We start from the raw sequence: 14,635 nt of genomic DNA, 5'->3' as shown, positions 1-14,635 counted from the left end.
ATGTGAAAATGAGGTTTTCAAGGATTGATATATTGAGCTGTTTAAAGAAATGAATCAATTTTAGCTTTCTATAATACAATAAAAGTGATCATGTTAAAAGATATCTCAAGATTTTTCCAAAAATATGTTTTGCTTTTGCTTATAGTGATGTGTTCATCAGTTAGTTGATAGACTTCCTATTTCAAAACTACATATTTATAATTATTATTTATTAATGGCTACATAGTATATATCATAGTATATATGACTATATATTATATTGTTTAATTCTTACATCTCTGTGAGGTAGGAATTCTAACCCAGTTTTACAGATGAGGAAACTAAGACTCAAAGAAGTTCATCTTTGTGCCCACAAATGCTGCCCTTCATGCCTCCCCATCCTTTGCTATCAGAACAGGCAGAGAAGCTGAGCAGTGGACACTTTCTGAGCACTCATAGGCTTGGAGCAGAAGAATGTCCTGGCAAATGATGGGAAATACAGTATGAATAAGACATGGCCCCTGAGCAGGTGGGACTGACAGACCAGAATCCCCCAGAGGGCCTGTTAACTGTCCTGTCAGTCCCCAGTTCTAGACCATGTTGTCAAGTAAGTTGTAGAGAGGCAGATGCTTGAGTGTGGCCAGAATCCATCAAGTAGGCAAAAGTACCTGCCTGTACAGTTGGCTTTCCGTGTTACCACATACCATCAAAAGATTCCATTCTAAGCTTGGACTGCGAAGCCTGTATGAATACCATAAAATATAATAAAGGAAAAATTTTTATTTATTCACCAGTCTCTGTAGAAATGACCAATTTTAAGAAAATTATGTATGTCCTTCAGGTACGGAGTTTATAAACAAGACTCTATTTAATGAACTGAAGTTAAGAGATTGGCACTTTACATAATTTAGTGTTTGGCAGTAAACCAGCTGTTTCATAAATGAAAACACTCATTAGTTTTTTTTCAAATTGAGTTCCCCTATCTTATTTCATTGACATTGCTGGTGGAAAGGCTTAAATGCTAGACTGCCAAGTTTATATATTATTCAAATGCTGGTAAGAAGTGGAAGCAAGGACATGATAGAAACAAATACACAAAATTTGGGAAGGATTATCCTGGCATTTATGTGGAGTTTGGATGGGAACTCTTAGGAGAAAGGTAAAAAAGAGCATGAGGATGTTGATCAAATGAGAGAGTTAAACAGACAGGAGACATTTTATTTCAGGTATGTCATTAACTCTGCATTATGGCTCTAGGGCTTTATGAAACACAACACCTCTCGCCAGAATGAACACTGCCTCACCAATTTTGACTTGGCTGAGTACCGGCAGGTGCTCAGTGACTTGGCAATTCAGATTTACCAGCAGCTTGTGCGGGTGTTAGAGAACATCCTTCAGCCAATGATTGGTAAGTCCAGGGCATTGCTGATGTCCAGGTCTGTCTCGTGGCACATGTGTCAGAACATGTATTCATATGGAGAAGATAAAGTAATAAGACTCAGTCTCAAAATTAGCTGAGGAATCTCAGAACCACAGCCATGACTAACTGGGGCACATCAAAATCCCTACTTCTACTTGATGGAAATGGCAGGATCTATTAATAGTTTCCCTCTCTAATGTGTAATGCCTCTCTCTTAAGATTGGGTTATGCTTTATATCCAGCAACAGACCCCAGACCTTGTCCAGTTTTCAAAAACAAAAATACTTGAAACTTTCATCAAACTGCAGAGAACTTTCTAGGGGTCCAAATAAAACTAAAGAGACTGAGGAGGGTTTGCAGACTACCTGATAGGCTATAGTAACAGGGCTAGGAAGGTACCATGACAACAAGAACAGGTCTCAGACACTCCATGCTGAGTTGTTCATTTCATGGCCCCTGTGGAATCATTAAAGGCAATTTGGTTTAAAAGTTGCAGTTTCTCATTGGATGAGCGACTAATCAGTGTGTGTGTCTATGTATATGAGATTCCATGTACCTCTCTTTATATGCGTGCGCTTACTCTGGGTATGTATATATGTATCATGCTACCTATATTCCTTTGGAAAGTGGAGCAGGTGTGAAATTGGAATTAGAGGGCATGTAAATATTGCTGGCTGCTGATTTTGTGCGAAGCTGTTGAGGGAAGCTCAGGGCAAGGAAGGGCCCAGCTCTCCAGCCCCTTGTGACTGCCCTCTCCCAAGACCACTGCCTGGTCTCCTGTTTTTCTTACTACTTGATTTGTTTGCTTCTGAGGCTCGATACTCCTGGAGAATACTTATCTTCTCCCTAATTGCCTCTCTCTTAAAAACCTCTCTTTCAAAAACCCTCCCAAGAAACTTTCAGTTCAGTTCAGTGCAGTTCAGTCGCTCAGTCATGTCCGACTCTTTGCGACCCCACGAATCACAGCACGCCAGGCCTCCCTGTCCATCACCAACTCCCGGAGTTCACTCAAACTCACCCCCATAGAGTCGGTGATGCCATCCAGCCATCTCATTCTCTGTCATCCCCTTCTCCTCCTTCCCCCAATCCCTCCCAGCATCAGAGTCTTTTCCAGTGAGTCAACTCATCGCATGAGGTGGCCAAAGTATTGGAGTTTCAGCTTCAGCATCAGTCCTTCCAATGAACAAAGACTACTGTTTCATATTTTAGAAAATAATCCATTAAAATTTCATGCTAAATGTTTGCATTTAAGGATAATTCTTTCATTAAAGTTTAAAATCCAGATGCCCTTTTACTTGTAGTTCCTTTTCCCTCTATTTTGATGCTCACATCGATTTCCTAAATTGTGTGTGTGTGTGTGTGTGCATGTGCGTGTGTTTCCATCAAAATCTTCTTCTCTGACATATGAACTTCTCCTTTAGTCTCCGGAATGCTGGAGCATGAAACCATTCAGGGTGTGTCTGGGGTGAAGCCCACAGGGCTAAGAAAGCGAACCTCCAGCATTGCTGACGAGGGTACCTACACACTGGACTCGATTCTGCGACAGCTCAACTCCTTCCACTCGGTCATGTGTCAGCACGGCATGGACCCTGAACTGATCAAGCAGGTGGTCAAGCAGATGTTCTACATCGTGGGAGCCGTCACCCTGAACAACCTCCTCTTGCGGAAGGACATGTGCTCCTGGAGTAAAGGCATGCAGATCAGGTGAGCAAACTCCAACACCTGTCATGGCCTTCTCGGGCTGCCTGTCTGCTAGGGTTCACGTGAGGCCCAGCGCCTGATGTCTGAAACCCGCCATGTAAGCAGTAAGGGCAGACCAGGCATGGAGCCGTTTCCTCTTGACTGAACTTCCTCCACTATCATTCATAGTTGCGCCCAGCGTGCCTTCAGCCACTGCTTGTTGGAACCCAGCTCCATGTAAAGTTAGCTCATTTGAGGGAGTAATCCTTTTACTGATTTTTGAAATATGCCCCTGTCAGTTTTAAGAAAAGCTGCACTCAATTTTGTCCAACTGCTCCTCAGCATAACCTTATTAGCATAATAGAATTATATTTTTGGCAAATAATTTATTTTAAAACAGCTAGAAAATTCACCAAGAGAGGGGGAAAGTATTTCTTCTGTAAAAGTCTGTAGTTAATCTTAGGAAATTTGCCCTTCTTTCCAAATTTTCCATTCTGACTCATGTCCATTGTAGACAGCAGTCAGAAGGTAATGCCTTACACTCAGATCATTGCATTTATTTCTCTGCAAGCTCTGTTTATACCTACGAAGCCCCTCTTTGCCTGATTACTAAGTCCTGACCGTGGATCTGTTTATCTGACTCCTGTTTTGCAAACCACTGTCACTTGGTTGGCCACCTCTTAAAACCTCAGCATCTGTGTAGTTTCTGTGTCTCTCTCCATATTTTCTGTTTGCCTCTTCCTATGCCCCCACTTGCCCTTCTTGCCTACATCCCCAAAATTCCTCAGGCCACTACCTCCATCATCCAGGCTCTTCCCTGAAAAGGGTCAGAGCACAGGATGGGGATCTTATTATGTCCACTAGCTTGGAGTTTGATATAAGGAACAGAGAGTAATTAGAGGATTACCAATTCTCTCCTCTCAAATTTTTTACAGCTGGAACATGTTTTCTGCTCTGCTGTTTAATAAGGACACAACCATATTATGTGTTCTATTTTTTTTTAGCACACCTTATTTTATAACTTGCTATTATAGCTACATTTCTGTCTTCCATTAAAGAGAATTATAATCTCTAGAATTATACTCATTCTTATATAATTATGATTATAAACCTGATTATTTATAGTGATAAATTTTTAAGCACAACTAATGATTTAAAAAACAGAATTCAACTGAAATTCCTAACAAAGCCATGCACAGAAAAATTAAAACATTTATGATAACATTCGGTAAATTTGCATCCCCCTCAACCCTTTTTTGACATAGGTACAATGTCAGTCAACTAGAAGAATGGCTGCGTGACAAGAATTTGATGAACAGTGGGGCTAAGGAAACCCTGGAGCCTCTCATTCAGGCTGCTCAGCTTCTGCAAGTGAAAAAGAAAACAGATGATGACGCAGAAGCCATTTGTTCCATGTGCAATGCTTTAACTACTGCCCAGGTAAGACAACTTTCCCTATTATAAAATTCATCAAAGGTAACATTGAGGGAAGTCACGAAGGCGTCTAGCTATTGCTCCTGTCTCTGAGCTAACTTCATCTGTGTCAGAGATGATATATATCAATACTTTAGATCTTGAAGACAGGAGATTTTACCACGAAGTATATTTCAGTACTAGTCAATTCATGCACATTCAACATTCAGTAAATATTTATCCATTCTCTACACTGTTCTGTGTAATGTTCCAGCCACTCAGATAAAACCAGGAACAAGGCAAAGTTTCTGTTTTTATGGGGTATACTCTATGGAGCTTGAACTCCAAAGAGTCTTGTATATTATTTGATAATTGAATGATTCTTTAGACTTACCTATTTAAGACAGATAATTCTTTTTTTAATTGACATGTAGTTGACGTATAATATGATGTTAGTCTCAGGTATACTACTCAGTGGTTTGACATTTGCATACTTTATGAAATGATAACCATGATAAGTCTAGCAACTATATGTCCCCATTTAAGGTTATTACAATATTATAAACCATATTCCTTATATTGTAGGTTGTATCCTCATGCTTTCTTTACTTTATAACTAGAGGTTTGTACCTCTTAATCCCTTCACCTATTTTGAACACCCCATGTCCCTCCCCTCTGGCAACCAACTGTTTGATCTCAGGATCACTTAAGTTGTCCCAGAGGTCTCTTAAAACCATCCTTATTTCTTTTCATTCTTTTTTCTATAAAGTTTCAGTGATTTGATTTACACTACTGTCTTCCATCTCATATCCACTCCCTTGTATCATTTAGTCTACTGTTGATGCCTTCCAGTGTCTTTTTTTATTTCAATTATTGTATTATTCAGCTTTTTCTGGTTCTTTATATTTTCTAACTCTTTGTGAGTTCATCCCTACTTCTCCTGAGTACAGTGAGCATCTTTATGATCATAACCTTGTACTCTTTATCAAGTAGATTGCTCATCTCCACTTCATTTAGTACTTCTGAGGTTATGTCTCATTCCTTTGGTTGAAACATATTCCTATCTTCTCATTTTTCCCAGATTTTTTTCCCTCTGCATTAAGTCAGCTGGTTACATTTCCCAATCTTAAAGATTGGCCTTATATAGGAAACATCCTGTGGGGCTCAGAAGCATGCTGCCATCTGGTCGCCAGAGCTCTGTGCCCAGGGGTAACCCCCTATGTGGGCTGTATAGTCCCTTCTGTTGTGGCAGGGCCACAGTAGTTCTACTGTGGGCTCCCTAGTGGGCAGGGTTGGCCCCTGGCCTGATTGGCTGCCCCACCCTGCTTCCTTTGGTTTCTGCTGCCCCATGATTTGGTGGGGCCAGCTCCTAGCACAGCTGGCCACAGGGCTAGGGAAACCCAGGACTGGTGCTAGGCCCTTGGTAGGTAATTAAGCCCTGAGCACTAATAAGCTAGTGGGAGGATTCCAAATGGTGATGAGGATGAATAACTAGTCATTCAGGGAAAGTATTGAATTTAAGGCAGTGAAAAGATGGGAAGGGCACTGGAGGACAGTTGCCACAGCATGAGGCAAGGCACAGGCATAAACATGCCCACTTTTCTTTTGCCTAGTTATTTTTGTGCTGACTTTTGGATTTTTTAAATGTTCATCACTTATCTCAAAACATAGAAATCTTACATAGGTTACACATAGAATATAAATAGAAAGTAATTAGCTGAATACTCAGGACACTGATAACTATTGTTACTTTGAGAAAATGAGAGCATGAGAGTGGGAGTACTTTCACTTTTCATGATTTTTCAAATTTATCTTGCTTCTTAAAATGTACAGATATTATATTAATACACTCTTATTGTAAAAATTTTAATAATAAAGGTAAGTGTGCCTTCAGAACAGCTCCCTCTCCCATCTTGTCCTAACCAAGCCCTGAGTAGAATTGAAAGCAATAGGCAAAGATCCTTTCCATTTTCCCGATTAGAGGTACCTGGAATGTATGTATTTGATATTATGCTAAAAATTTTGATCATTTTGTTTCTCCCAGATTGTCAAAGTGTTGAATTTGTATACACCGGTTAATGAGTTTGAAGAAAGAGTTTCTGTGTCATTTATTCGTACTATACAGGTAAGATCTCCCAGGTCTCCTTTTGCTTCAGTTTACCAACACAGTCATTTGGATGGAAATTTTATAATTTATTGAAGGATAATGAAGTTTTTATTATATTATTGTATCATTTTCATAGTGCATTAATTTTTTGATAATAACTTATTGAGAGGAAATGAAGTGATTTGAAAACAAATATAAACATTTGTCATTCATTGAGGGTTTTTGGTAGAATTTTGTCTAAAAAAAATAAGTTTATAGATTCAAAGAATTGATGTTCTGTTTGGTTTTTTTTTTTCCTCAGATGCGTTTACGAGACAGGAAAGACTCTCCTCAACTACTCATGGATGCAAAACACATCTTTCCTGTCACCTTTCCTTTTAACCCCTCTTCCCTTGCGTTAGAAACCATCCAGATTCCAGCCAGCCTGGGCCTGGGATTCATATCACGGGTCTGAAAGTGATATCAAGGCAAATATTGACAATACATTTCCTTCCTGAAATAAGAACCCATTATTTCAAGTGAGCTACTGAAAACACATTTTAAAAGATAGTACTTATTATCTCCCAAATAAGGGATTATTGACCATAACTGCCCCTAGAATACTTTTCACCATCTTGGAAAGAAAGGTTCCTTTGTGCTGTGTTACCTTCATAACAACACTTGTCCTTGGTCAGTTAGGTGTCTGCCATTGACGTGCAGGTGAATGATGGAAGAAAAGAAAAAAAATATGTCTTCAGCTGCCAGCATTTATTTTAAATCCTTATCACTGCATCTAAATGATATAAAAAACCTGAATTCCAGATATGAATATGAGCTGTTGTTAAGAAGGTGCCATCAAGGAACCTCCTGTGTGCTAACCAGAAGAATTGAAAGAAGAAATCACCACCAAGTACATATCATACCAGCTTAGGAATCAATTATGTTGATAATGTCAAACTGGAACAAACAAATAAACTGACATTATGTAAAGTAACTGGATAAGTAGCTCCCTTCTATGTGTCACTATGATGTAGAGATATTAAGAGAATGTTGGTTTGCTTAGAGCATGAAAGTCCATTTGTACTGTAGTTTACTGAGCATTTTAAATTGCTGCTACGTACTATGTTCTTTAAAATGTAAGTGATATTCATATTAGGCAGTACAACAATAAGCTTCTCTTTTATCAACTCTGTTTACAGTCCAGTCAGATTAGTTTTAACTGGATTACATGCACATATCTACAGATTCACCCACACAAGTAGCAGACACTGGGGAGTCATGTAGTAATATGACACAACGTTTGACATTTAGCGATAGGACTAGGCAAAGTGGTTATTGTTGATGTCATTTATTCAGGATGTGTTATATTGATATGCTCATTAACTTTCCCTGGGTGATATCACATCAGGGTACAGTGTTCTGTGAAGTGGCTTATTTTTGGTTACCAGATCTGATTCCTGCAGTGCATATTTTCAACCCTGACAGGTTTTCTTTCTTCTTAATTTATTAAGAATTAATCTCAGTATCTAGAGAGGATTGTCAGAATACTCACGATTCGGGTCTTGAAATCTTGATTCTTTTATGAATTATGCAAAAGAAAGTATGTAATAAATAATTGATTCCATTTTTTAGGCTTTGCAACTTCTATAAATGTTCTCAGTACCACTAGATATTTTAAAGAGCATCATATTAGAAATACTTTGACCTATATAAAAATATAAGGAGATTGCTGAATTTTACAGGGGACTTGGTTTAATAACACCCAGATTCTATAAGTTTTCATTCTGACATTCTAAGTAAACATAGTCTCCATTTGTCCCACAAATCTTAAACAATAAATATTTCAGATTGTGCAAAAGCAAATTCTTAGCTTTCACTAGAAACTCTGGTTCGGAATTACAATCATAGATTTGTATAAATTAACTGTTAGATGATCTATAAAATATGTGCAATATTATTAATGGAAGTAAAACATTTTCAAATCAGTGATAAAGATTGTTATTAAAAGATAAATACTGTCTGTTAACTTATTTGAGCCTCAAATTCCTCATTTATATAGTAAGAGTGTTAGATAGCCGGTTCCTAAGGTCCCGTCCACTTCTGAAGTTCTCTCCTCAGAGTGCTCGGACCACAGAGAAGTGAGCCGCAGGTATTCGGTAAGGTTAGCCTAGTGTTTGCAGCACGTTAATTTTGAGGGATTAATAAAATGTAAAATCATAGGTTTATGAAGCTATAATTTTTAAATGTACATGATTTATATTCATGCTTTTAGAAATTTAGTTCAGGCAATTTTTATTGAATTGTGTACTGCTGTATTCAGATTGGATATATTTATTCATTTGCAAAATCAAGCAAAAATGCTACTCTGGATTCTCTCAATTTTCCTTGGTTGTCAATGTGGTTTTCAATAACTTTTGAAACCACCTAGTTAGTACTGAATGTGTCAGAGTCTAAGAACATAGATGGGACTTGGGTGGGAGAGGTGTCCCCTCAATGATTGTAGGCTCCCCTACTGAAACCCAGAAATCCTCCCAGGCCCTTTACCAGGTTAGTCCTGTGTAGCATGTTCCACGCACACCCTGAGTCATGTCGGGTCTTCAGGCTCACGCTCTAGCTTCCACTGCCACTGCAGCCCTTTGTCTTTATCCTGAGGCATGTCTAGTCTGGGCCTTTCTCTCTCTCCTATCTCCCATCTTTCTGCTACAAAGCCTCTATTCTGCACCCGAGCCACAGGCTCTCCTATTCAGGGATGGCTGCGCAAAGATTATGCTATTTCAGGGCTCCAGCTTCCTCCAGGGCCTATCCAGAACCCCAGATGGGGATCTGAATTAATTTCTCTTAGTGGCCTGAAGATCTCAGTCACAACAGAAATACCTTACAACCACAGAACTCCAAATCCTGGTAAGTCATTCTGTGTCCTAGTTTCTTGGAGATGCAACAATATTCACTGACTGTGGGTATCCTTGGCCTCTCTGAGGGCTTCTCACCTTTCCCTCTGTCCATTCACACTTTATTACCCAGCCTCAAACAAACCTCTGCCAGCCCTCCACACCATCCATCCACTCACTTATCCATTCATTCTTTCCCTTCCTTCAGCCATGCCAGGTATCCCCTCAACTGTACTCACCTGCTCTGACTATGTTGAAGGCTGTGGGTGGAGTCAGTCTTCAGTTGTTCCGCCGACCTGCCTGAGGACTTCCCTTCAGGCCAATTTTAACATGAGTTCTTACTGTTCTCACTTTTTTGCAGAACTTCTTAGCATTACCACTAATACGCTTGTTCATAATTCCAACATGACACACTATAGGAACTCAAAGAAAGTTCTTTGAGAAAACAATTCACTGTCTCAATAGCCACTTCTCAACAGTCTCTTCCCCACTCACCTTACATGGAGACTGAGCTCACACCTTGGAAAGCACACCTGAAAACTTAGCAGCCGCTTCCCTTGTTGTACCTTCTCTCAGGTTAAGGTTTTGCTCTGCCTGAGAGAAACTATAATGAAGGGAAAAAATGAGCATGGGGTAAAATTCATGAAGTGTAGCTTCGTGGTTCCTTCCGAAGTTGTGAAAATTCCCCATGCACCTGACACTTCTTTCCTTGATTGCAAAAGTACAAAAATATGTATTCCAAAGCCAACTGAGAGGAGATTTGGGGATTTGGGTCAGTTTGTCTCATTTGCTTTATTTCATTCATTTCAATGGATAATTGAAAATTGCCTCTTTCTGGGTAAGTGATTATGTATAATATAGATCAAAGCTTTTAATAACACAGTTTAATAATTTATTTTATTAGAATTTCAGTATAGTGGTGGTTGTGAGAAATGACTTCCCAGGTAACCCTAGGTGAAGGGGCACCTGGCACAATCCTGAGATGTCCTCATATTCTCTCTTTCTCTTCCACACATACACAGTCTTCAGTAACTTCAACTGTTTAACATAAAGCAAAGCAAAAATGTCACCCTTGAATGTGGCCCTTCAGTTCTCCTACTGAAAGGGGGTGTAGAAACAGTACCTTGTATCTGGCCAGCTCACTTGCTCTGTTACCTCACTGTGTCCTCACAGCAGCCCTGGAAGGTAGGAGGGTAGCTACTGCCATCCTTGTGTGTGTGAAAATTTGAGACAGATAAGGTCAGTGACTTGCCTGACTAAGGTTGCCTAGGTTGCCTAAGCTGTGCCATTTTTCCACACTCAGCAGTGGCAGTGACAGCACATGTAGGGCAGGAGACTAGAGAAAGTCCCCAGGTTCCATTTTGCTCCTCCTGGTACCCGTGGGGTGCCCTGGCCCAGCACAAGCTGCTCTTTTTCTCTTATCAGAGTTGGCTACTGGCCTATGGGAGGTGAATAAATGCTAAGTACCAAGTTATTGGTGCTGATCAGATGGGGTGCCTTGTGGTTTCCTTTTTGTCATAGTTACCAACTCTAACTGGGCTTCCCTGTGGGCCAGCTGGTAAAGAATCTGCCTGCAATGCGGGAGACCTGGGTTCGATCCCTGGTTTGGGAAGATACCCTGGATAAGGAAAAGGGTACCCACTCCAGTATTCTGGCTTGGAGAATTCCAGGGGGTCACAAAGAGTCAGACACGATTGAGTGACTTTCAGTTTCACCAACTATAACTAGGTTTGGCTTTTGTAATAGATCAGTGCCCCACCCCCCAGAGGGTGCAGGACTCTGTTTTGGTCATTATTTAGTAGCAGGCTGTCCCAGCCTGACAGGAAATGGAGAGAGCCTCCCAACAGTTAAGAAGAAGGTCACTGTCAACACACAGCCCTCAAAGTCACTATGAGAGCCACCAGGTAAGCTAGCTGAGCAGCCTGGAGAGAACCTGTGGGCACAGGCCAGGTTCCTGGGTCCCTTCTGAGGGCTGTCTACCAGGCAGGCCATACACAAGTCTTTGTGTGTTTGAACATGACAGTGTGTGCATGCTGCCAGTGTTGGCTTTGGTGCCAAGAGGTTAGGGAGGCACTGTATGCATAAGGGCACTGATTTCTTCTCAGGCTGTGCTGTGAGGGCAGCCTTAACCCCCGCTCCCTTCCCTCCTAGAGCTGCCTTAAGTTCTCTGGAACTCCTCCTCTGTAAGGGGAAGTCTTGCCTGGAAAGGTATCTTGCCCTGTTTCTCAAGGAGTGAGGGTGTGGGTGGGCATGGCCTCCTTTCTTCCTTCCCATTCTGCATGACCTTCCCCTCCTGTTTCTTCTTCCTCTGCTCTCATTTCCAAACAGGTATTGGAACTCTGAGGCAGCCACAACCTCACAGCCAATGAAATGTGATCTTAGAGAGTGTTTCTTGAGTTTGGGGGGCTCTGTTGTTACAAGTAAGCAAATGAACATATGAAAGAAATATAGAGATAATTTAGATTCTTGGTAATTTTTAAATGGCTTGTTTCCCACTGAACTGATGTTTTCTTAGGCTAAAGGGTATAGTTGTAAAACCTTTCATGGACATGCATTAAAATTTTTTTTAAGAACACTTTACCCATATCAAAACTGGAGTGAAAATAGGAAACAGCGCTATAATTCTAATTCATTGTATTACCCTAAATTAAGTCAAACAGATTAAAATAGATGTCTCAATAGATCAGAAACTGGAAGGCACTATGTAAAATATCTGCCAAAATACATTTTATACATTTTTTATTTTATAATTTGGTCTAGTTAAAATGCTCATTAGCTCAATTTAATGGGTGTTACTAGATTCATTAAGATGTCTAAATATGAATACCATTTCCTTAGTATTGTAATGTTGCTTGAAATATTTGACAGAAAACATTTCTTTTTAGAAAAATGTTTTTTGAAGTTTGTATGTACAATTCAGTGCTTAGTAGGTCAGTATATATTTTCATGACATTTTTCAGAGTCAATAGTTTCGAATATCTTATTGTTATTATATGTTATTAAAACTTAGCCTACATTTCAGGCTCTCTACAACACTTGAGCCATTTAATTTTTCCAACATATGCTGAATTTTTCCTTCAAATGTGGATATATGTGTTATAATTTATGATCCTAATTGTGAATTTTTGTGGAACCCAGGAGTTAAGTTGATTTTCTTGTGTCCTTGGAGAATTTAAGTTGCTCTAACAGTGTTGCCTAGAAATGAGCTTATGACATTTAATATATTGTATTTTAATTACTAACTTAAATTGTCAACTTACTGTGAAATGGATATGTCTTTTAACTACCATGGCATTGAACATTGGAGTTTTTCTTTTTCCTTGTTGGATCTGGAAAAGGAATTCTACTTTGACCTACATGGAAAAACATGATCTAGTTAATCTTTGAAAAGTTCTTAGGTGAAATATTCCTCCATGAAAAAGGAAGCAAAAGTATTGAGAAGTGAAAGGCATTATCAAACAACACTAGTTTTCAACTAAACCCACGCCAGCATATCTCACATGAAATTTTAAAAAATAAGTTAATAATGCACCTCATGTCAACAAAAGCCTTTGAAACATGGGTTTTCACTAGATATCACCTAGTGCTAAGAGGAAAACCAAAACAATATCAGATAGACATTTATGCTCTAAATTTGTAGTTGTCTGATGTTGTACTTAGTAAATGTGTGTCATTAATGCTGTATTCTCCTAGCTATTAAAGAAAATTGTTCAAATAAAGATATGGATGTAAAGGATTTTTGTTAGTGTCATAAATAAACCCACATCACATACACCAACATAGATCACATTGGGGCTATGAAACACACCTTTAAATTTTAAAAGACGAACACTAAAAATCAGTGACAGAAAGATAGCTGGAAAATCCCCAAATACTTGAGATTAAATAACACATGGGTCAAAGAAGAATTCTCTAGAGAAATTTTAAAATATTTTGAACTAAATATAAGTGAAAATACAGGTTAAAAATGAATCTATATATAAGAACAAAAACAGACGCATAGACAAAACATACTTCAAAAAAAGAAAAATTTCTGTTTCAGTTCAGTTGCTCAGTCATGTCCAACTCTTTGCAACCCCATGGACTGCTCACGCCAGGCCTCCCTGTCCATCACCAACTCCTGAAGTTTACTCAAACTCATGTCCATTGAGTCAGTGATGACATCCAACCATCTCTTCCTCTGTCGTCCTCCTCTCCTCCTGCCCTCAATCTTTCCCAGCATCAGGGTCTTTTCAGATGAGTCAGTTCTTTGCATCAGGTGGCCAAAGTATTGGAGTTTCAGCTTCAGCATCAGTCCTTCCAGTGAACAACCGGGATTGATTTGCTTTAGGTTGGACTGGTTGGATCTCCTTGGAGTCCAAGGGACTCTCAAGAGTCTTCTCCAGCACCACAGTTCAAAAGCATCAATTCTTCGGCGATCAGCTTTCTTTATAGTCCAACTCTCACATCCATACATGACTACTAGAAAAACCATAGCCTTGACTAGATGGACCTTTGTTGACAAAGAAATGTCTCTGCTTTTTAATATGCTGTCTAGGTTGGTCATAACTTTCCTTCCAAGTGGTAAGCTTCTTTTAATTTCATGGCTGCAATCAGCATCTGCAGTGATTTTGGAGCCCCCAAAATAAAGTTTTATGCTGTTTCCACTGTTTCCCCATCTATCTGCCATGAAGTAATGGGACCAGATGTAATGATCTTAGTTTTCTGAATGTTGAGTTTTAAGCCAACTTTTTCACTCTCCTCTTTCACATTCATCAAGAGGATCTTTAGTTCTTCTTCACTTTCTGCCATAAGGGTGGTGTCATCTGCATATCTGAGATAATTGATATTTCTCCCAGCAATCTTGATTCCAGCTTGTGCTTCTTCCAGCCCAGCGTTCCTCATGATGTACTCTGCATATAAGTTAAATAAGCAGGGTGACAATATACAGCCTTGACGTACTCCCTTTTCCTATTTGGAACCAGTCTGTTGTTCCATGTCCAGTTCTAACTGTTGCTTCCTGACCTGCATACAGGTTTCTCAGGAGGCAGGTCAGGTGGTCTGGTATTCCCATCTTTCGGAATTTTCCACAATCTGTCATGATCCACAAACTTAAAGGCTTTGGCATTGTCAATAAAGCAAAAATGTTTTTCTGGAATGCTTGCTTTTTCGATGATCCAGCAGATGTTG

General features: G+C 39.5%; 1 protein-coding gene across 4 annotated transcripts in view; it reads left to right on the top strand.

The window, feature by feature from the left end:
- MYO5A (myosin VA) overlaps positions 1-13,218 on the top strand; it is a 203,417-nt gene extending 190,199 nt beyond the window's left edge. For all 4 annotated transcript variants that reach the window (XM_088839618.1, XM_088839617.1, XM_088839616.1 and 1 more), the window contains 5 exons: positions 1,237-1,387; positions 2,821-3,103; positions 4,345-4,519; positions 6,537-6,617; positions 6,901-13,218. In XM_088839618.1, coding sequence (XP_088695744.1) covers positions 1,237-1,387; positions 2,821-3,103; positions 4,345-4,519; positions 6,537-6,617; positions 6,901-7,053 — 843 coding nt within the window. In that variant the 3' untranslated portion in view covers positions 7,054-13,218. The remainder of the gene's footprint in view (positions 1-1,236; positions 1,388-2,820; positions 3,104-4,344; positions 4,520-6,536; positions 6,618-6,900) is intronic.
- Positions 13,219-14,635: the final 1,417 nt, after the last annotated feature.

Source organism: Moschus berezovskii, chromosome 9, assembly GCF_049115385.1.
Source record: "Moschus berezovskii isolate FMDL1 chromosome 9, NW_MosBer_1.0, whole genome shotgun sequence".
Classification (NCBI taxonomy): Eukaryota; Metazoa; Chordata; class Mammalia; order Artiodactyla; family Moschidae; genus Moschus; species Moschus berezovskii.
The sequence above is the reverse complement of the archived record's forward strand: the minus strand, read 5'-3'. Positions and strand labels throughout refer to the sequence as shown.